The sequence below is a fragment of the Haliotis rubra genome, unplaced genomic scaffold, assembly GCF_003918875.1.
Source record: "Haliotis rubra isolate DU_JTF1 unplaced genomic scaffold, ASM391887v1 Scf1333, whole genome shotgun sequence".
Lineage (NCBI taxonomy): Eukaryota > Metazoa > Mollusca > Gastropoda > Lepetellida > Haliotidae > Haliotis > Haliotis rubra.
Genome location: NW_025765263.1, coordinates 118,400 through 141,239, shown reverse-complemented (window position 1 = coordinate 141,239; position 22,840 = coordinate 118,400). Strand labels below are relative to the sequence as shown.

At 46.2% G+C, this 22,840-nt stretch overlaps 1 protein-coding gene across 1 annotated transcript; it reads left to right on the top strand.

Annotated features, from left to right (window-relative positions):
- Positions 1-7,275: 7,275 nt before the first annotated feature.
- Positions 7,276-19,014, top strand: LOC124267736. The gene is made up of 8 exons (XM_046702724.1): positions 7,276-7,408; positions 7,610-7,870; positions 15,409-15,534; positions 16,292-16,365; positions 17,100-17,631; positions 18,002-18,005; positions 18,096-18,236; positions 18,410-19,014. Exons 1-8 carry the CDS (start codon positions 7,276-7,278, stop codon positions 18,876-18,878), a joined length of 1,740 nt encoding a protein of 579 aa, XP_046558680.1. The 3' UTR covers positions 18,879-19,014.
- Positions 19,015-22,840: the final 3,826 nt, after the last annotated feature.

Below are 22,840 nucleotides of genomic sequence, written 5' to 3'. Positions count from 1 at the left end.
GCGTTGGAGAGGCTGCTGAACCTTGGCACAGGCTTGTAGTTGTCGTAATGGTCTTAGTAGCAGCTTCCTCCTGCGCGAATCGACGTTCCATCATCGACATCATCTGATCTGTAAACTGTTGCATAAACAGCCCCAGGTTGAAGTTCTGTGACGTATGTTGAGACTGCTGCAGGGTTGATGATGCTTCTGAGAACGTTGAGGCCTCTTCTAAGGTACGCTGCACTTGTGAAGAGTTGACGCTGCTACTATCTCTGGTACCCGATGTCTGCATTGATAGGAGGTCTCCTGTCAATGTCTGCACTGATATAGTTGCCGATGTAGCTGTTTCTATGAAGAGAAAAAAGGTAGTTATTAAATTCAAAAGTAGTTTCTGACAATGTTTACAGCGAAAGCTGGAAGAACATGTAGTAGTGCAATCAGGACATAATATATGCGGGTCAGCCACAGACAGCCGGTACCTACAACGAATACAAGTTTTCATCAATTGTAAACCAGATGACAAACATTGCAAACAACGTATAATTTAGACATAATATCAAAACATTTGATAATATACAATCCAAAAACCGTATACAGCTGCCATTTAGATGTAAAAGGTCCAAAATAGAAAAGGATATGTGCCGTATAGGGACCCAGGTGCTCTCACAACCGTCCTCAAGGGCGAAGAAGGAGAGAGTGACAAACATAGCTGGTCATGTAACCAAAAAGGCGCCAAAGGAGGCAAGGGAGACTACTCGTGGGTGAGTGATGATTTTACGTCGACTTTTTAGAAGGGAACTTAAAGGGATTTCAAGTGTTCCACTATCATTAGCAAGAATGAGGAGACAAGCATTTAGCATAAGTCAGGATAAGGAAAAATTATTAAATATTGTTATATATATATATATACAAGTAGTTTTTGTAATTCATACAGTCATTCTTGTCCATAGCCCATTTCACTTTTACAGATTTTCGAAACATTATTGAAAAGGTCTTACATTCTGTATTAAGGTACTCAATATGGGAGGCTAATCTTGTAGGCTTAAGAACTGCATCAAGAGTTATCTCCCCTGGTGTAGCAGACAGCTTGCTTTGTTGACATGGCAGGTTTTACAGCAGAAGAGAAAAGAAAGCTGGTTCTAGATGATTTTGAAAGGGGTGTGACTAATGCAAAAGAGTTAGCTGGTAGACATGACATTCCTCTGTCTACAGAACTTAAGAATATTCAGTCAGGAGTTGGGATTGAACACAAGACAGGGGCAGGGAGACCAAGATAGTTCAGGACTACGGATCGCCCACAACTTGGTCAGATTGTGAGTAGAGGAAAACTGAAAAGTGATGAGAATATCAGAAATGAGATGATTAACAGAAGAAGTCCTCAGGTATATAATGAAACCCTTAGACAAGAATTAGGAAGACTTAACTGGATGAAAAAGCCGAATTCCCTAACCATAGTCTGTCTGACTTTTTCCAAACTGTGTGAAAATGTGCACAAAATATACCGTGAAACCTACCTAGCAACACCCAAAACATAGCCTACAATTTCACATGTGGGATGGGAGATCATCACGTGGAGTGACGGCGTTGTATATTTCTACTGGAGATATACAAGAAGGAACAATATGTTGATGGGAGATCATCACGTGGAGTGACGGCGTTGTATATTTCTACTGGAGATATACAAGAAGGAACAATATGTTGATGGGAGATCATCACGTGGAGTGACGGCGTTGTGTACTGGAGATATACAAGAAGGAACAATATGTTGATGGGAGATCATCACATGGAGTGACGGCGTTGTGTATTTCTACTGGAGATATACAAGAAGGAACAATATGTTGATGGGAGATCATCACGTGGAGTGACGGCGTTGTGTCTTTCTACTGGAGATATACAAGGAGGAATAATATGTTGATGGGAGATCATCACATGGAGTGACGGCGTTGTGTATTTCTACTGGAGATACTAGTATACAAGAAGGAACAATATGTTGATGGGAGATCATCACGTGGAGTGACGGTGTTGTGTATTTCTACTGGAGATATACAAGAAGGAACAATATGTTGATGGGAGATCATCACGTGGAGTGACGGTGTTGTGTGGGAGGTCATCACGTGGAGTGACGGCGTTGTCTTTCTACTGGAGATATACAAGAAGGAACAATATGTTGATGGGAGATCATCACATGGAGTGACGGCGTTATGTATTTCTACTGGAGATATACAAGAAGGAACAATATGTTGATGGGAGATCATCACATGGAGTGACGGCGTTATGTATTTCTACTGGAGATATACAAGAAGGAACAATATGTTGATGGGAGATCATCACGTGGAGTGACGGTGGTGTGTGGGAGGTCATCACGTGGAGTGACGGCGTTGTGTCTTTCTACTGGAGATATACAAGGAGGAACAATATGTTGATGGGAGATCATCACGTGGAGTGACGGCGTTGTGTCTTTCTACTGGAGATATACAAGGAGGAACAATATGTTGATGGGAGATCATCACGTGGAGTGACGGCGTTGTGTCTTTCTACTGGAGATATACAAGGAGGAACAATATGTTGATGGGAGATCATCACATGGAGTGACGGCGTTATGTATTTCTACTGGAGATATACAAGAAGGAACAATATGTTGATGGGAGATCATCACGTGGAGTAACGGCGTTGTGTGGGAGATCATCACGTGGAGTGACGGCGTTGTGTATTTCTACTGGAGATACTAGTATACGAGAAGGAACAATATGTTGATGGGAGATCATCACGTGGAGTGACGGTGTTGTGTATTTCTACTGGAGATATACAAGAAGGAACAATATGTTGATGGGAGATCATCACGTGGAGTGACGGTGTTGTGTGGGAGGTCATCACGTGGAGTGACGGCGTTGTCTTTCTTCTGGAGATATACGAGAAGGAACAATATGTTGATGGGAGATCATCACATGGAGTGACGGCGTTGTGTATTTCTACTGGAGATACTAGTATACAAGAAGGAACAATATGTTGATGGGAGATCATCACGTGGAGTGACGGTGTTGTGTATTTCTACTGGAGATATACAAGAAGGAACAATATGTTGATGGGAGATCATCACGTGGAGTGACGGTGTTGTGTGGGAGGTCATCATGTGGAGTGACGGCGCTGTGTCTTTCTACTGGAGATATACAAGAAGGAACAATATGTTGATGGGAGATCATCACGTGGAGTGACGGCGTTGTGTATTTCTACTGGAGATATACAAGAAGGAACAATATGTTGATGGGAGATCATCACATGGAGTGACGGCGTTATGTATTTCTACTGGAGATATACAAGAAGGAACAATATGTTGATGGGCAGATCATCACATGGAGTGACGGCGTTATGTATTTCTACTGGAGATATACAAGAAGGAACAATATGTTGATGGGAGATCATCACGTGGAGTGACGGCGGTGTGTGGGAGGTCATCACGTGGAGTGACGGCGTTTTGTATTTCTACTGGAGATATACAAGAAGGAACTATATGTTGATGGGCGATCATCACGTGGAGTGACGGCGGTGTGTGGGAGATCATCACGTGGAGTGACGGCGGTGTGTGGGAGATCATCACGTGGAGTGACGGCGTTGTGTGGGAGATCATCACGTGGAGTGACGGCGGTGTGTGGGAGATCATCACGTGGAGTGACGGCGGTGTGTGGGAGATCATCACGTGGAGTGACGGCGTTGTGTGGGAGAGTCATCACGTGGAGTGACGGCTTTGTGTGGGAGGTCATCACGTGGAGTGACGGCGTTGTGTGGGAGGTCATCACGTGGAGTGACGGCAGTGTGGGAGATCATCAAGTTGAGTGGCGGTGTGTGGGGAGATCATCATTGGGTAGGACGACGGCGTTGTGGGGAGATCATCACGTGGAGTGACGGCGTTGTGTGGGAGATCATCACGTGGAGTGACGGTGTTGTGTATTTCTACTGGAGATATACGAGAAGGAACAATATGTTGATGGGAGATCATCACATGGAGTGACGGCGTTGTGTATTTCTACTGGAGATACTAGTATACAAGAAGGAACAATATGTTGATGGGAGATCATCACGTGGAGTGACGTCGTTGTGTGGGAGATCATCACGTGGAGTGACGGCGTTGTGTGGGAGATCATCACGTGGAGTGACGGTGTTGTGTATTTCTACTGGAGATATACGAGAAGGAACAATATGTTGATGGGAGATCATCACATGGAGTGACGGCGTTGTGTATTTCTACTGGAGATACTAGTATACAAGAAGGAACAATATGTTGATGGGAGATCATCACGTGGAGTGATGGTGTTGTGTATTTCTACTGGAGATATACAAGAAGGAACAATATGTTGATGGGGAGATCATCACGTGGAGTGACGGTGTTGTGTGGGAGGTCATCACGTGGAGTGACGGCGTTGTGTCTTTCTACTGGAGAAATACAAGAAGGAACAATATGTTGATGGGAGATCATCACGTGGAGTGACGGCGTTGTGTATTTCTACTGGAGATATACAAGAAGGAACAATATGTTGATGGGAGATCATCACATGGAGTGACAGCGTTATGTATTTCTACTGGAGATATACAAGAAGGAACAATATGTTGATGGGAGATCATCACGTGGAGTAACGGCGGTGTGTGGGAGGTCATCACGTGGAGTGACGGCGTTGTGTATTTCTACTGGAGATATACAAGAAGGAACAATATGTTGATGGGAGATCATCACGTGGAGTGGCGGCGTGTGTGGGAGATCATCGCGGAGGGACGGTGTGTGGAGATCATCACGCGGGAGTGGCGGCGTTGTGTGGGAGGTCATCACGTGGAGTGACGGCTTTGTGTGGGAGGTCATCACGTGGAGTGACAGCGTTGTGTGGGAGGTCATCACGTGGAGTCACGGCAGTGTGTGGGAGATCATCAAGTTGAGTGACGGCGGTGTGTGGGAGATCATCACATGGAGTGACGGCGTTGTGTGGGAGATCATCACGTGGAGTGACGGCGTTGTGTATTTCTACTGGAGATACTAGTATACAAGAAGGAACAATATGTTGATGGGAGATCATCACGTGGAGTGACGGCGTTGTGTGGGAGATCATCACATGGAGTGAGGGCGTTGTGTATTTCTACTGGAGATACTAGTATACAAGAAGGAACAATATGTTGATGGGAGATCATCACGTGGAGTGATGGTGTTGTGTATTTCTACTGGAGATATACAAGAAGGAACAATATGTTGATGGGGAGATCATCACGTGGAGTGACGGTGTTGTGTGGGAGGTCATCACGTGGAGTGACGGCGTTGTGTCTTTCTACTGGAGATATACAAGAAGGAACAATATGTTGATGGGAGATCATCACGTGGAGTGACGGCGTTGTGTATTTCTACTGGAGATATACAAGAAGGAACAATATGTTGATGGGAGATCATCACATGGAGTGACGGCGTTATGTATTTCTACTGGAGATATACAAGAAGGAACAATATGTTGATGGGAGATCATCACATGGAGTGACGGCGGTGTGTGGGAGGTCATCACGTGGAGTGACGGTGTTGTGTATTTCTACTGGAGATATACAAGAAGGAACAATATGTTGATGGGAGATCATCACGTGGAGTGACGGCGGTGTGTGGGAGATCATCACGTGGAGTGACGGCGGTGTGTGGGAGATCATCACGTGGAGTGACGGCTTTGTGTGGGAGGTCATCACGTGGAGTGACGGCGTTGTGTGGGAGGTCATCACGTGGAGTCACGGCAGTGTGTGGGAGATCATCAAGTTGAGTGACGGCGGTGTGTGGGAGATCATCCGCGGGAGTGGCGGTGTGTGGGGAGGTCATCACATGGAGTGGCGGCGTTGTGTGGGAGGTCATCACATGGAGTGGCGGCGTTGTGTGGGAGGTCATCCGCGTGGAGTCCGCGGCGGTGTGTGGAGATCATCAAGTTGAGTGGCGGCGTGTGTGGGGAGATCATCAAGTTGAGTGGCGGCGGTGTGTGGGAGATCATCACGCGTGGACGGCGGCGGTGTGTGGAGGTCATCACATGGAGTGGCGGCGTTGTGTGGGAGGTCATCACATGGAGTAGCGGCGGTGTGGTGGGAGAGATCATCACGTGGAGTGGCGGCTTTGTGTGGGAGGTCATCACGTTGGTGGCGGCGGTGTGTGGGAGATCATCACGTGGAGTGACGGCGGTGTGTGGGAGGTCATCACATGGAGTGACGGCGTTGTGTGGGAGGTCATCACATGGAGTGACGGCGGTGTGTGGGAGATCATCCGCGTGGAGTGAAAGCGTTGTGTATTTCTACTGGAGATATACAAGAAGGAACAATATGTTGATGGGCGATCATCACGTGGAGTGACGGCGTTGTGTGGGAGGTCATCACGTGGAGTCACGGCAGTGTGTGGGAGATCATCAAGTTGAGTGACGGCGGTGTGTGGGAGATCATCAAGTTGAGTGACGGCGGTGTGTGGGAGATCATCACATGGAGTGACGGCGGTGTGTGGGAGATCATCACGTGGAGTGAAGGCGTTGTGTATTTCTACTGGAGATATACAAGAAGGAACTATATGTTGATGGGCGATCATCACGTGGAGTGACGGCGTTGTGTGGGAGGTCATCACGTGGAGTCACGGCAGTGTGTGGGAGATCATCAAGTTGAGTGACGGCGGTGTGTGGGAGATCATCAAGTTGAGTGACGGCGGTGTGTGGGAGATCATCGCGTGGGTGGCGGTGTGTGGGAGGTCATCACATGGAGTGGCGGCGTTGTGTGGAGGTCATCACATGGAGTCACGCGGCGGTGTGTGGGGAGATCATCAAGTTGAGTGGCGGTGTGTGGGGAGATCATCAAGTTGGTGGCGGTGTGTGGGAGAGATCATCACGTGGAGTGGCGGCGGTGTGTGGGGGAGGTCATCACATGGAGTGGCGGTGTGCGTTGTGTGGGAGGTCATCACATGGAGTGGCGGTGTGTGGGAGAGATCATCACGTGGAGTAGCGGCTTTGTGTGGAGGTCATCGCGTTGAGTGGCGGCGGTGTGTGGGAGATCATCACGTGGAGTGGCGGCGGTGTGTGGGAGTCATCACACGGTGGCGGCGTTGTGTGGGAGGTCATCACATGGAGTGAGATGGCGGTGTGTGGGGAGATCATCCGTGGAGTGAAGGCGTTGTGTATTTCTACTGGAGATATACAAGAAGGAACAATATGTTGATGGGAGATCATCCGTGGGTGGCGGCGGTGTGTGGGGAGGTCATCCGCGTGGAGTGGCGGCGTTGTGTATTTCTACTGGAGATATACGAGAAGGAACAATATGTTGATGGGAGATCATCACGTGGGTGACAGGCGTTGTGAGGAGGTCATCCGTGGAGTGATGCGTTGTGTGTGGGAGGTCATCCGCGTGGAGTGGCGGCGGTGTGTGGAGGAGATCATCCGTGGAGTGGCGGGTGTGTGGGAGATCATCACGTGGAGTAGCGGCGTTGTGTATTTCTACTGGAGATATACAAGGAGGAACAATATGTTGATAGGAGATCATCCGTGGAGTGACAGCGGTGTTTGGGAGATCATCCGTGGAGTGGCGGTGTTGTGTATTTCTACTGGAGATATACAAGGACAAACAATATGTTGATGGGAATTATCACATGGAGTGGCGGCGTTGTGTGGGGAGATCATCCGTGTGGGTGGCGGTGTGTGGGAGATCATCCGCGTGGGTGGCGGCGGTGTGTGGGAGATCATCACGTGGAGTGGCGGTGTGTGGGGAGATCATCGCGTGGGTGGCGGCGGTGTGTGGGAGATCATCGCGTGGAGTGGCGGTGTGTATTTCTACTGGAAAAATACAGGGAGGAACAAGATGTTGATGGGAGATCATCCGTGGAGTGATGGCGTTGTGTGGGAGATCATCACGGAGGGTGACTGGCGGTGTGTGGGAGATCATCACGTTGGTGGCGGTGTGTATTTCTACTGGAGATATACAGGAGGAACAATATGTTGATGGGAGATCATCACATGGGTATGGCGGCGTGTAGGGAGATCATCACGTGGAGTGGCGAAGTGTGGGAGATCATCCGCGTTGAGTGGCGGCGGTGTGTGGAGATCACGTGGGTGGCGGCTTTGTGTGGGAGATCATCCGTGGGTGGCGGTGGTGTGTGGGAGGTCATCCGTGGGTGGCGGCGTTGTGTGGGAGATCATCACGTGGAGTGGCGGCGTTGTGTATTTCTACTGGAGATATACAAGGAGGAACAATATGTTGATGGGGAGATCATCGGGAGGAGTGGCGTTGTGTCTTTCTACTGGAGATATACAAGGAGGAACAATATGTTGATGGGGAGATCATCCGCGTGGAGTGGCGGCGTTGTGTGGGAGATCATCCGTGGAGTGGCGGCGTTGTGTATTTCTACTGGAGATACTGGTATCACGAGAAGGAACAATATGTTGATGGGAGATCATCCGCGTGGAGTGGCGGTGTTGTGTATTTCTACTGGAGATATACAGGAAGGAACAATATGTTGATGGGAGATCATCATGGGTAAGCGGTGTTGTGTGTAAGGAGGAGTCATCCATTGGAGTGGCGGCGTTGTCTTTCTTCTGGAGATATCACGAGAAGGAACAATATGTTGATGGGGAGATCATCACATGGGTATGGCGGCGTTGTGTATTTCTACTGGAGATACTAGTATACAAGAAGGAACAATATGTTGATGGGAGATCATCACATGGAGTGACGGTGTTGTGTATTTCTACTGGAGATATACAAGAAGAATATGTGTGGGACAATATGTTGATGGGAGATCATCACGTGGGTAGCGGTGTTGTGTAGGAGGTCATCACGTGGAGATAGCGGCGTTGTGTCTTTCTACTGGAGATATACAAGAAGGAACAATATGTTGATGGGAGATCATCACGTGGGTAGCGGCGTTGTGTATTTCTACTGGAGATATACAAGAAGGAACAATATGTTGATGGGGAGATCATCACATGGGTGGCGGCGTTATGTATTTCTACTGGAGATATACAAGAAGGAACAATATGTTGATGGGAGATCATCACATGGGTGACGGCGTTATGTATTTCTACTGGAGATATACAAGAAGGAACAATATGTTGATGGGAGATCATCAGCGGCGGTGTGTGGGAGGTCATCCGTGGGTGGCGGCGTTTTGTATTTCTACTGGAGATATACAAGAAGGAACTATATGTTGATGGGAGATCATCCGCGTGGAGTGGCGGCGGTGTGTGGGAGATCATCACGTGGGTGGCGGTGTGTGGAGATCATCGCGTGGGTAGCGGCGTTGTGTGGGAGATCATCCGCGTGGAGTGGCGGTGTGTGGGAGATCATCCGCGTGGAGTGATGGCGGTGTGTGGGAGATCATCACGCGTGGAGGTAGCGGCGTTGTGTGGGAGGTCATCCGTGGGTGATGGCTTTGTGTGGGAGGTCATCACGTGGAGTGACGGCGTTGTGTGGGAGGTCATCACATGGAGTGGCGGTGTGTGGGAGATCATCACATGGAGTGACGGCGTTGTGTGGGAGATCATCACGTGGAGTGACGGCGTTGTGTGGGAGATCATCACGCGGGTAGTGGCGTTGTGTGGGAGATCATCACGTGGAGTGGCGGCGTTGTGTGGGAGATCATCACGTGGAGTGACGGCGTTGTGTGGGAGATCATCACGTGGAGTGACGGCGTTGTGTGGGAGATCATCACGTGGAGTGACGGTGTTGTGTATTTCTACTGGAGATATACGAGAAGGAACAATATGTTGATGCGAGATCATCACATGGAGTGAGGGCGTTTTGTATTTCTACTGGAGATACTAGTATACAAGAAGGAACAATATGTTGATGGGAGATCATCACGTGGAGTGACGGTGTTGTGTATTTCTACTGGAGGTATACAAGAAGGAACAATATGTTGATGGGGAGATCATCACGTGGAGTGACGGTGTTGTGTGGGAGGTCATCACGTGGAGTGACGGGGTTGTGTCTTTCTACTGGAGATATACAAGAAGGAACAATATGTTGATGGGAGATCATCACGTGGAGTGACGGCGTTGTGTATTTCTACTGGAGATATACGAGAAGGAACAATATGTTGATGGGAGATCATCACGTGGAGTGACGGCGTTATGTATTTCTACTGGAGATATACAAGAAAGAACAATATGTTGATGGGAGATCATCACATGGAGTAGCGGCGTTATGTATTTCTACTGGAGATATACAAGAAGGAACAATATGTTGATGGGAGATCATCGTGGTGGAGTGGCGGCGGTGTGTGGGAGGTCATCCGCGTGGAGTAGCGGCGTTGTGTATTTCTACTGGAGATATACAAGAAGGAACAATATGTTGATGGGAGATCATCACGTGGGTGGCGGCGGTGTGTGGGAGATCATCACGTGGAGTGACGGCGGTGTGTGGGGAGATCATCCGCGTGGAGTGGCGTTGTGTGGGGAGGTCATCACGCGTGGAGTAGCGGCTTTGTGTGGGAGGTCATCACGTGGAGTGACGGGCGCGTTGTGTGGGAGATCAAGTCATCACGTGGAGTCACGGCAGTGTGTGGGAGATCATCAAGTTGAGTGACGGCGGTGTGTGGGAGATCATCAAGTTGAGTGACGGCGGTGTGTGGGAGATCATCACGTGGAGTGACGGTGTGTGGGAGGTCATCACATGGAGTGACGGCGTTGTTTGGGAGGTCATCACATGGAGTGACGGCGGTGTGTGGGAGATCATCACGTGGAGTGAAGGCGTTGTGTATTTCTACTGGAGATATACAAGAAGGAACAATATGTTGATGGGAGATCATCACGTGGAGTGACGGCGGTGTGTGGGAGGTCATCACGTGGAGTGACGGCGTTGTGTATTTCTACTGGAGATATACGAGAAGGAACAATATGTTGATGGGAGATCATCACGTGGAGTGACAGCGTTGTGTGGGAGGTCATCACGTGGAGTGACGGCGTTGTGTGGGAGGTCATCACGTGGAGTGACGGCGGTGTGTCGGAGATCATCACGTGGAGTGACGGCGGTGTGTGGGAGATCATCACGTGGAGTGACGGCGTTGTGTATTTCTACTGGAGATATACAAGGAGGAACAATATGTTGATGGGAGATCATCACGTGGAGTGACAGCGGTGTTTGGGAGATCATCACGTGGAGTGACGGCGTTGTGTATTTCTACTGGAGATATACAAGGACAAACAATATGTTGATGGGAGATTATCACGTGGAGTGACGGCGTTGTGTGGGAGATCATCACGTGGAGTGACGGCGGTGTGTGGGAGGTCATCACGTGGAGTGACGGCGGTGTGTGGGAGATCATCACGTGGAGTGACGGCGGTGTGTGGGAGATCATAACGTGGAGTGACGGCGGTGTGTGGGAGATCATCACGTGGAGTGACGGCGGTGTGTATTTCTACTGGAAAAATACAAGGAGGAACAAGATGTTGATGGGAGATCATCACGTGGAGTGATGGCGGTGTGTGGGAGATCATCACGTTGAGTGACGGCGGTGTGTATTTCTACTGGAGATATACAAGGAGGAACAATATGTTGATGGGAGATCATCACATGGAGTGACGGCGTCGTGTGGGAGATCATCACGTGGAGTGACGGCGAAGTGTGGGAGATCATCACGTTGAGTGACGGCGGTGTGTGAGAGATCACGTGGAGTGACGGCTTTGTGTGGGAGATCATCACGTGGAGTGACGGCGGTGTGTGGGAGATCACGTGGAGTGACGGCGTTGTGTGGGAGATCATCACCTGGAGTGACGGCGTTGTGTATTTCTACTGGAGATATACAAGGAGGAACAATATGTTGATGGGAGATCATCACGTGGAGTGATGGCGTTGTGTGGGAGATCATCACGTGGAGTGACGGCGGTGTGTGGGAGATCATCACGTGGAGTGACGGCATTGTGTATTTCTACAAGAAGGACCAATATGTTGATGAAGCACAGAATAAACCCAAATGGACTTAGAAATATGGAGGATATGAAGATTGAAGTGGTCGAATATTGGGATACGCTGTCACACGATTTCCTACAACCTATGATTGGTAGTGTACCTGGGTGCATTCAGTCGTGTATTGCAGGGCAAGGAGGTCTCACAAAGTACTGAAAAGACACTTAGACTGTAAGAGAATCATATCTCAACATATTCATTTAAATAAAACTTCTATAGTGTATTAGATAGATTATACATGTATTAGATATTTGCCGGAAATATCTTCTCAATAATTTCTGGGAATACTCTACGTACCACAGTTTTTCATTTTGGGACAGTAAAACCATAATGTTGATTTCCTCCTTGTTAAGTGTATTTGGTCTTATCTTGTCAAGCTCATTACACATGTAACTCATCACTGACAAAACTGATTAGTGATGCCATTCACTACCTTGACTTGTACCATATCTTCCTGCATTTTTTGATTAAAGAATGGAATTTTCCTTGTGTTTGTGAAGGGCGCTGTATTTATGCACTATACATGCATATTATCTCAGTCAGATGGTCATCACTATGTGATAGTTAATAATGTGAAGTTTGATGCTTTAATTCAGAACTGATGGGTATTCTTGGACATAACAGGTGCCTAGCAACCTGCGCTGGTTGTGAGAACTGATGGGTATTCTTGGACATAACAGGTGCCTAGCACTGGTATAAATCGGGCTCAAGTATTGGTATAACTCGGGCTCAAGTACTGGTATAACTTGGGCTCAAGTACTGGTATAAATCGGGCTCAAGTACTGGTATAAATCGGGCTCAAGTACTGGTATAAATCGGGCTCAAGTAGTATAGATCTGGCTCAAGTACTGGTATAAATCTGGCTCAAGTACTTGTATAAATCTGGCTCAAGTACTGGTATAAATCAGGCTCAAGTACTGGTATAGCTCAGGCTCAAGTACTGGTATAAATCGGGCTCAAGTACTGGTATAAATCGGGCTCAAGTACTGGTATAAATCTGGCTCAAGTACTGGTATAACTCGAGCTCAAGTACTGGTATAACTCGGGCTCAAGTAGTATAGATCTGGCTCAAGTACTGGTATAAATCTGGCTCAAGTACTGGTATAAATCTGGCTCAAGTAGTATAGATCTGGCTCAAGTACTGGTATAAATCAGGCTCAAGTACTGGTATAGCTCAGGCTCAAGTACTGGTATAAATCTGGCTCAAGTACTGGTATAGCTAAGGCTCAAGTACTGGTGTATATCTGGCTCAAGTACTGGTGTAAATCGGGCTCAAGTACTGGTGTAAATCGGGCTCAAGTACTGGTATAAATCCGGCTCAAGTACTGGTATAGCTAAGGCTCAAGTACTGGTGTATATCTGGCTCAAGTGCTGGTGTAAATCGGGCTCAAGTGCTGGTGTAAATCGGGCTCAAGTACTGGTATAAATCAGGCTCAAGTACTGGTATAAATTGGGCTCAAGTACTGGTATAAATCGGGCTCAAGTACTGGTATATACACATACTGTCCGACTATAGCTGTAATACTGCTGAGTGTGGCGTTAGTCGTTAACAGGCTTTGTTCTGTTTCATGTGCCAAACAGCGCTTTATTTCTTGAGCAATCATCTTAATTGATAAGGTTTGATCCAGGAATTGGATTCCGGTTAAGACTTGAGTTAGAGTTTGCAAGATATTCCGGGGGAGTGTTATTTTTTATGTGCAAAACACTGCTTTATTTCTTGAGCAATCTATAGACTAAAACAAGTCTGGTACTTCATTTCTTGTGCAATCTATACAAAGTACCAGTCTAGCACTATTATCCGGTTTGGACCAGTTTTTAGGTTTTAGGCGGCATGGCCGAATGGCGTTTACAGTCTTTGAAAACTTCAATTCTTAGGAAAAATAGGACATACACAGCAACGAGCGAGTGTGTATTAAGTCTGTTATTTTGTATTTCATGTAAATCTAGATGCATAAGTATCAGTTGAGGCAAGTTAAGCGATTATAAGTTTGTTATTTTAATCTAAGAAGTAGCCCTGTTCAGCTTTCGATCAGGCATAATTCACGTACAGCACTTTATGGCGTATATTGCCTTAGACTTCTATGACAGCTTGTGATATTTTAAGTCCTTCATGATTTAGGTATCGTAGAAATGTAACGGGGATGGCTCTGACTCAATGAGACAACTCCGTTGAGGCTGTGGTCCGGATTTATTACGGTAGTTTGTATAAATAATACAAGTCTGAAACAATGTATATGTATATTGTAAGTGAAATTATTGACACCAACAATTTCTAACCATAGGTCAAAATATACCTCCACCAAATGCATAAATTCAGTTACAATAAATACTGAATTAACCTTTCAACAATTTAACATATTTTTGTAGTTTATTCCTTTTAAATAAAACCAAGTGTAACTAACCTGTAATTCACCAAAGTCACAATCCTCCATCCATGACTTTCAAACCACCTTGCCAGGTTGGGAGAAAGACAGCAAGTGAACAAACTTCACACTTTCCAAATGCAACTAAATTCAACATCCAATCAAGATGCTGCACATCTTCAGCCAATAAAAACCAAGGACAAGACAGCAGACCTGACCTCATTAAGACTTGGCTAATTTGCATAGGAACTAGATTTGACCCATGACCCAGTGGTGACTATAAATAAATCATGGACTTGTGAAAATGTAAACCTTTTCACTGACAATTGTATTATTGTTTAAGGTGTTATGAACTGATTCCAAACAGGACCATAAGACAAGACATATTAAAATAGATTGCTTTTCCAGAACATTTTACTATTTGTATATTTTGTACTTGTTTCACACTTGTATTTGTTACACACTTGTTTTGTACTTGTTACAGAGACACAGTTAGCACTCTTAAATGTGTAAGTCATTTAGGTGTAAATTTGCCAAGCTTTCATGTTCAAGTCGCTAAAGTGACTTGCTCATGAAATATACAGTTTACATGCAGTATAAGCCATACAGAGTTGCTTCCCTTTAACTGTTAATCTATAATGACATTTGTGTAGCTTGTGTAGCCTATTTTAGTGTCTATTTCATTGTCAATATTTGGTAAATTGTGTAATTTTAGGACATTGTATTAATCTTTATGATTATGGCAGAATATTCAGGAAAATACTTGCTTTAAGTATTGTGTGGACTTTAAGTGATATTTCAGGACATATACATTATTGCCCATGTATTTTGTAGTTGCACATTCAGTTTAGGTTATCATTGTGACAGTTTGGGATATCATATTTAGGCATACCTAGACTATATGACTAAGTGCTATGGAATGTGGTACTTACCATATTCAGGTCCATTTGGACTTAATTTGGGCTTTGTATTTTTCAGGTTTTTACCTTTGGTACTGCCATCCAAACCTTTCCACAATAGGTTTGGTCAGTATTGTCACCAGTACTACCATCCAAACCTTTCCACAATAGGTTTGGTCATTATTGTCACCATGTTATCTGCAAGTTATTTATTCCAACACATGTTTCAGGTCAAGAGACTATATTCTTACTCAGAATTGAGATCCATAAGTCAAGATACAAGGAAAAAGGCCAGAAGATAAAACAACATCCGAGTGAAACGTATAGGTACATATCCAAGGACAACAGAAGTCAAGGTACAGACACAAGTGTAAAGATAACAGCAAGATTGAGTTATATGCAGGGATTAAGATTACCGTGTGTATTTGTCTCATATAAAGTGCTGGAAATAGCAAACCGGTGATTTAGTTAAAACGTACCTGATAATATAACAAGACGAATTCTGATGCAGTGATCAGGAAAATATAGTATCTGAAACTTATTTTATAAAGAGAAATATATTCTAGTATTGTTTCATTTTAATAAATAATAATAATAAAAATAATACACAAGATTTCTATAGCGCCTTATTTGCTTATTTAAAAACACTCTAAGGCGCTTGACATATACAATACTGTATGGTGATATACAGGTGGTATACAAGTGATGCTAAAAGATAAAATATTAAAAGCATGGTAAAACACATACAAGGAGTAAAATTGTACACAGTGATAAAACCAATGATACATTTTGTGGAATAAGCAGCTTTAAAAAGAAGAATTTTAAGAGCTTTCTTAAAAATGTTCAGTGAGGATGAATTTCGTAGGCTAACTGGTAGACTGTTCCAAAGATTAGCTGAAATGCTGTCAAAACATCTGTGGCCATACGTTACTGTCTTTGGTTGACAGAGTCAGGATTCAGATTCTGATCTGAGTGACCTGGCTGGATGATATGGCACAACAAGTTCCTGAAGATAGTATGGGGCCAAACCGTGGAGACATTTATAGGCATACATCAGGATCTTATACTGGCATCTCTGTCTGACTGGGAGCCAGTGTAGCTTCTCTCTCACAGGCGTCATCTCCTCATGTCGGCTAGTCTTGGTAATGAGTCAAGCCGCACAGTTCTGCACCTTCTGTAAACGACTGGTGAGAGTTTCAGGTAGTCCACAGAGAAGACCATTTCCATAATCCAGTCTAGATGTTACTAAAGCATGTGCTAGAGTCTTACAACAGTCTTCTGTGATGTATCTGCGTATGGCTGAAATACTTTTCTGATCTGGAAGTAGTATCATGGAATAATAATTCATGCGAAAATTCATTATTAATTATAACCACCACTACAAGTGATATATTAGGATTCAGATATTAGGAAAATATAAATATAGAATATTAGTTTCATCAGGTATCAGTAATAGCTTAGAGAAAGACTCCGGTCAAAAGAAATAAAACTCATCTCACAGACATACTATTGAAAAAGGAATAAGTTACGGCTGCACAATTTCACAGATGTTCAAGATAAATCCTAGCCTAAGGTGTCAAGGACTCCAACCTTTCAGTAAGACAAAGTTATGTCTATATAGTTTAATGAACTGCTTTGATAAAGTAAACATGTCATCACCTCCATTAAAATATATTGTGCAAACACTTCAAATTAGGGTCATTAAGCCATCTATTATAACACCATAACCATCCAAGCAACATGTCAGCACAATTAGTGCCAGTTGAAATAGGACTAGCAGGATTAAGTACTCTCCCTGTCTGGTCATTTCATTTGTAGGACACACCCCATACCGCATATTCTGTATTTCATTGGTTAGTATAGGGAACACCCATTTTGTATCTTTCAATGAATCATAATGTTTTTATTGTTTCAATTTTAGATAAAAAGTCTAACTGCATTTGTCCATCAGTCATCTGCAGCCTGGCTGCGAAGGGGAAGGAGCTTAGAGGGAAGCAGCCAAGCAAGACTCAAGACACTGTGGGTTCTACTCACGGGGAACTGTTCCCAGCCACTGATGGCGAGTATCACTGGGAACACCTTCTCTGTTACCGCCGAGGTACACAGAAAGCAGGAATGTGAAGTAGGGGGAGTAGCCGTGTCTACTCCCAACGGGAAAGGTAGGGGAGCGTCCGTGTCCACTCCCCATAGTGAAAGGAGGGGAGTGGCCATGTCCGCTCCCTATGGTGAAAGGGAGAACAGGGGAGCGGCCGTGACCACCCCCAAAGGAGAGAGAAAGGTGGTTGCCGCAGCCACCAACCAAGGAGTGAAAGGGGGAGTTGCCGTGCCCACTCCCAAAGGTGAGAGTAGGGGAGTGGCCGTGACCACCCCCCAAGGAGAGAGAAAGGTGGTTGCCGCAACCACCAACCAAGGAGTTAAGGGGGGAGTGGCCGTGCCCACTCCCCGGAGAGAGAGTAGGGGAGTTGCCGTGCCCACTCCCAAAGGTGAGAGTAGGGGAGTGGCCGTGACCACCCCCCAAGGAGAGAGAAAGGTGGTTGCCGCAACCACCAACCAAGGAGTGAAACGGGGGGGTGGCGTGTCCACTCCCGGAGAGAGAGTAGGAGAGTGGCCGTGACCACCCCAAGGAGAGAGAAAGGTGGTTGCCGCAACCACCAACCAACCAAGGAGTGAAGGGGGAGAGGCCGTGCCCACTCCCCGAGAGAGAGTAGGGGGAGTGACGTGACCACCCCCCAAGGAGAGGGAAAGGTGGTTGCCGCAACCACCAACCAAAGAGGAGTGAAACGGGAGAGGCCGTGCCCACTCCCCCAAGGAGAGAGAGAGTAGGAGGGTCGCCGAGGTGGCGTCCCGAAGCTTGGGGCGCGAGAGGAGTGGAGCCACCTCGGGTGCAGATCTTGGTGGTAGTAGCAAATATTCAAAGGAGTGGCCGTGACCACCCCCCAAGGAGAGAGAAAGGTGGTTGCCGCAACCACCAACCAAGGAGTGAAAGGGGGAGTGGCCGTGCCCTCTCCCAAAGAGAGAGTAGGGGAGAGGCCGTGACCACCCCCCAAGGAGAGAGAAGGTGGTTGCAGCAACCACCAACCAAGGAAGTGAGGGGGCTGCCGTGCCACCCCAAAGGTGAGAGAGAGGAGGCCGTGACCGCCCCCCAAGAGAGAGAAAGGTGGTTGCCGCAACCACCAACCAAGGAGTGAAAGGGGAGTGGCCGCAATGCCCACCCCAAAGGTGAGAGAGTAGGGGAGAGGCCGTGACCACCCCCCAAGGAGAGAGAAAGGTGGTTGCCGCAACCACCAACCAAGGAGTGAAACGGGGAGTGGCCGTGCCCTCTCCCCGGAGAGAGAGTAGGGGAGTGGCCGTGACCACCCCCCAAGGAGAGAGAAAGGTGGTTGCCGCAACCACCAACCACGGAAAGCAAGGGGGAAAGGCCGTGTCCGATCCCCCAGGGGAAAGCAAGGGTGTAGCTGTGTCTACACCCCAGCTAGAGAGAGGAAATGGAGCTGCCGTGACTGCCCCCTGCATTGAGAAAGTAAGGGGAACAGCCGTGCCTGGTCCCCAGTGCTTGAAAAATGGAATAGCCGTGTCTATTCCCCACAAAACAAGAAATGTGACTACATTTAATCCAACCCATCCGGGGGTTGGAAAAAAACAGAGAAAGAAAAGCCAGAAAAAGGCAACTGGCAACAATGGGGACATGCCGCCCCCCTAGCCAGGACTCAGTCACCAGGGAGACTGAGCCCGAGAGTCTGCCCAACTCTCGGGGCCTTATTGTTAGCAAGGAAGTAGCCATGTCTACCTCCACACCAACCGCTGGTAGGGTTGGCACAGATATGGGACTGACGACCCCTATATAAACATAGAAATGGACTCTGAATCTGAAGAGGGAGTGCCTAGCCCTCAAAATATCGTAAGGGGAATGCCCAGCCCCAGTAGAGAAAGCTCAGAAATGAAAGTGCCTGAGAACGGTCCCGGTAAGACAAAACAGGATTTCAGTCTGGAAATCACGAACCCCCAAAAACGCAAATTCGGAAACAGCAGAAAGCCAAAACAGCTCCTACTCAAAAGCTGCAATGGCTCTGCCCAAGGGGAACACCGGTAACACTGAAATCAGCCAGTCAGACCGGGTACTAGTTCAAGAGCTTTGGACCAGGAATATTAAGAAGTCCAATGACAAAGCTAGACAAGCCAAAGCCACGGCTAAGGCTGCCCTCCAAACAAAGCAGCAGGGGTGGGAGAGGCTAGTCTACTGTACAGACTACAACCTCACCCTCTCCAGCAGGGTCTCGGCCCAAGCTTTACGGGAGGAACTAGCTAAGTCAATCTCTGTGACAAAAAATTCACAAAGCAAATCGGGGATATGTAGTCAGAGGTGACAACATAAATCATTGCGCCAAGGTCCCCACAAAAGTCCTTGACCAGGTTATAGTTTGGAAAGTGCCAGGCTGGGTCTCACACACAAGATGCGCGGTGCATCTTGATAAGGGTATCAGTGACAAACCCAGTAGCAACACGATCCTACTATAACCGACATGTATAGGATTAAAAGCCAAGGCAAAAATACCAGAGTAGTAATACTCACAATATTGGGAACGACAGTCCCAGAGACCATCAAAGTGGCAGGCGAAGTAGTAGCGACACTTCCCTACCTCAGGCGACCAAAACAGTGTGTCAACTGTTTAAATTACGGGCATGTTAAGGCAAACTGCCTCAGCGAGGCAAAATGCCGAACTTGCTCTAGGCCAGCCAAAAGCTGCAAGGGCAACTGTTCACTCTATTGCACGAACTGCAAAGTTAAGGGACACTCGTCCCTATCCAACTTCTGCAGGAGCAGGCAGCATAAAAAACAGAGTCTAAACACGGAGACTCTTGGCCTTAAACAGACGACACAAACTGTTCAGGGCGATAAACAGGTGGCGACCAAGGGCAAGGTCAATGCTGAGACACAGGCAAAAAAAAAGACGCTGAGGCAACCAGCGCAGGCAACCATATGGGCAAGGGCGCCAAACCAAAGAGACGTAAAGACAAGAGAGGAAAAAGGGGCAAAAAGGGTCCAAAGAAGGTGGCAAACAACACGGGCAATGTTGAAACCACCAGCAAAACAGGAACAGACAAAAGGCATGCTGAAATAAGCCATGACAGCAATACAAATGCCCACAACCAGACTACCCCAGACAAGCTGGTTGAATTCATGTGCGCCGCCGTATTCAAACTAGGCACACATAGGACAGTGATGAAGGGACAAAACTCACCATACTCTGGGAGTTGGCAACCAGCATCCTGTCCTATGGGCAATCTGCTTCCTATCTCACACAGCAGATACATAAGCTTAAATAAACATTTAAGCTACAAATAATAGGGACACAACTGTCATTATGAGCTTACAAATATTGCAATGGAATGCCAACAGTCTGAGGTTACATGGCCAAGAACTCATAGCCCTAGTCAGACAACAGGTACTGAACCCCCACGTTATACTAATTCAAGAAGCGAAACTGGGGAAGAGAGCAAACTTTCGGTTACCTGGCTACAAACAATACCGCAAAGACAGAGCGGGGCGAATGGGGGGTGGACTGGTCACTTTTGTCGTCGACAATTGTACATCCACTGAGGTCAAAGCAAAGGTGGGAAACCTTGAAACCCAGGTCATCTCAGTCAGCATGGCAAATAGCAAATAGATATGCATTGCAAACGTCTATCACAGGACTGCCGAGCCCACCAACATCGAGGAGCTTAACACACTCAGTGACTTGGTCGGGCATTCAGGCCTAATCCTTGGCGACTTCAACGCCCTAAGCCCGCTGTGGGGTGAGGAAACCAACCACTCTGACTGCCCCGGCAGGATGGTGTAGGATTGGGTAGAGTCACAGGGACTCATTATACTGAATGATGGCTCTCCTACAAGACATTGTCCTACCCCATAGTCAAGGAGCTTATGGGATTCCGTGAAAGTTTTTTGATGAAAGCAAATCATATTTTTTTGTGTTTATATGTTAAAGGAGTTTAAAAAAATGTTTGGTTCCAATTGGAATATTGATCCGAAAGCTAATTTTAGCTCAAAATCCAAGACGGCCGCCAAAATTTAACCGGGAACTGAAAAAGTTGCAAAAACTCGGAACAAATCAATGGTTTTTATATCAAATACCATGCATATTTGGTTACGGAATATATTTCTCTTATGCTGTAAGTCACCAGATGTTTTTAGTCTGATAGTAGTCATAAATTTACATAATACGAGTTATTTTTAGCTCTAACAGTTATAATGATGAATAAAACCCCCATTTCTCCACAAGGCATATATTTTGTATAGAACTAGTACACTATGAGAAAGGAATATACTTTTTACCCAGTTTATCAACTATAGAAGAGGTCTTTACATGAAACTGCGACCGAGAATATACTCTTCAAAAAAAGAAACGCACAAGCCATTTTTAGAAGAATTTCTTGCATTAGTTTAAGAGCAATTATTTCATGTAATCCCAATGGTAAAAAGGTGAAAATTCAAATGTCTATAGACAAAGCCTTTACTGTTGTGTTTCTGTTTGCTTGAGTCCACAAGATGGCGTCAAAGTCAATTCTTTGTTTGGCCACCATTGGCAGCAATTACTGCTCGGCACCGTCTCGGCACAGACTGGATAAGTTGACGAAGTAGCTCTTATGATTGTAGGCGACTTCAATTTCCATTTTGAACAAGGATAACCATGACACTAAACAAATACTTAATCTTCTTGAAGTCCACAACTGTGTACAACTTGCGTCAGAGGCAAGCCACAGAGGTGGACACACTCTGGACTGGATAGTTACCCGTGCTTCAGACGCGTGTGTCAGTTGTGTATCTGTATAGGATATACAGCTCTCTGACCATTTCCATGTCTTTGTGAGCTTGGACCTCTCAATACCCAGTCCAAATGTGAAGATTACTCGTTGTGAGAACATGCGCTCCCTGGATACTTTGAAAGACAATTGCTAAACTCGGACCTTATACTTGAGCCACCATCAGACTCTGAGTGTCTCGTTCTGCTATACAATAGAGTTCTATCTGAGCTGCTATATAGACAAACATGCACCAGTGAAGTCATACCAGTCACTAAAATATCTGCTTGGGACTTCACAGCTGAAGTTCGACAAGCAAAAAAAGACAAGACGAAAGCAGAACGCAGATGGAAAACAATCTTTCCTGGAGATTCATCGCCAAATGTATATTTCAGTCAAAAACCGCTCAACAACGGTCATCAGACAAATTAACATCTCAATTCTAAGATTGAAGCCAACGAGTCAAGTCCAAAGTTGCTGTTCAAACTTTTCTTCAGTATCTTGAGTAAACACATTGAATCGACACTTCCGACATCTGATGACAATGAAGTAATTTTCGGATTATTTATACAAAAGATCCAAGAACATTTATGACAAGATTTCGTCTTCTGCGGCTTTGGGTGAAGCTGATATTCCTCCAAAAATGTTTGATGGCACGCCCCTTACTCATATTGATGGTTTCACTGATATTTACCAACATTAGTGCTGATTATTAACTCTTCTACTTCTTCTGGTTATGTCCCAAGTGTACTTAAGTCAGCTCTAGTTAGTCCACATCTGAAGAAATCAAGCCTTGATTAGGAGGATCCCAAAAACTACTGGCCTGTTTCAAACTTAGCATTCATATCCAAACTCATTGAA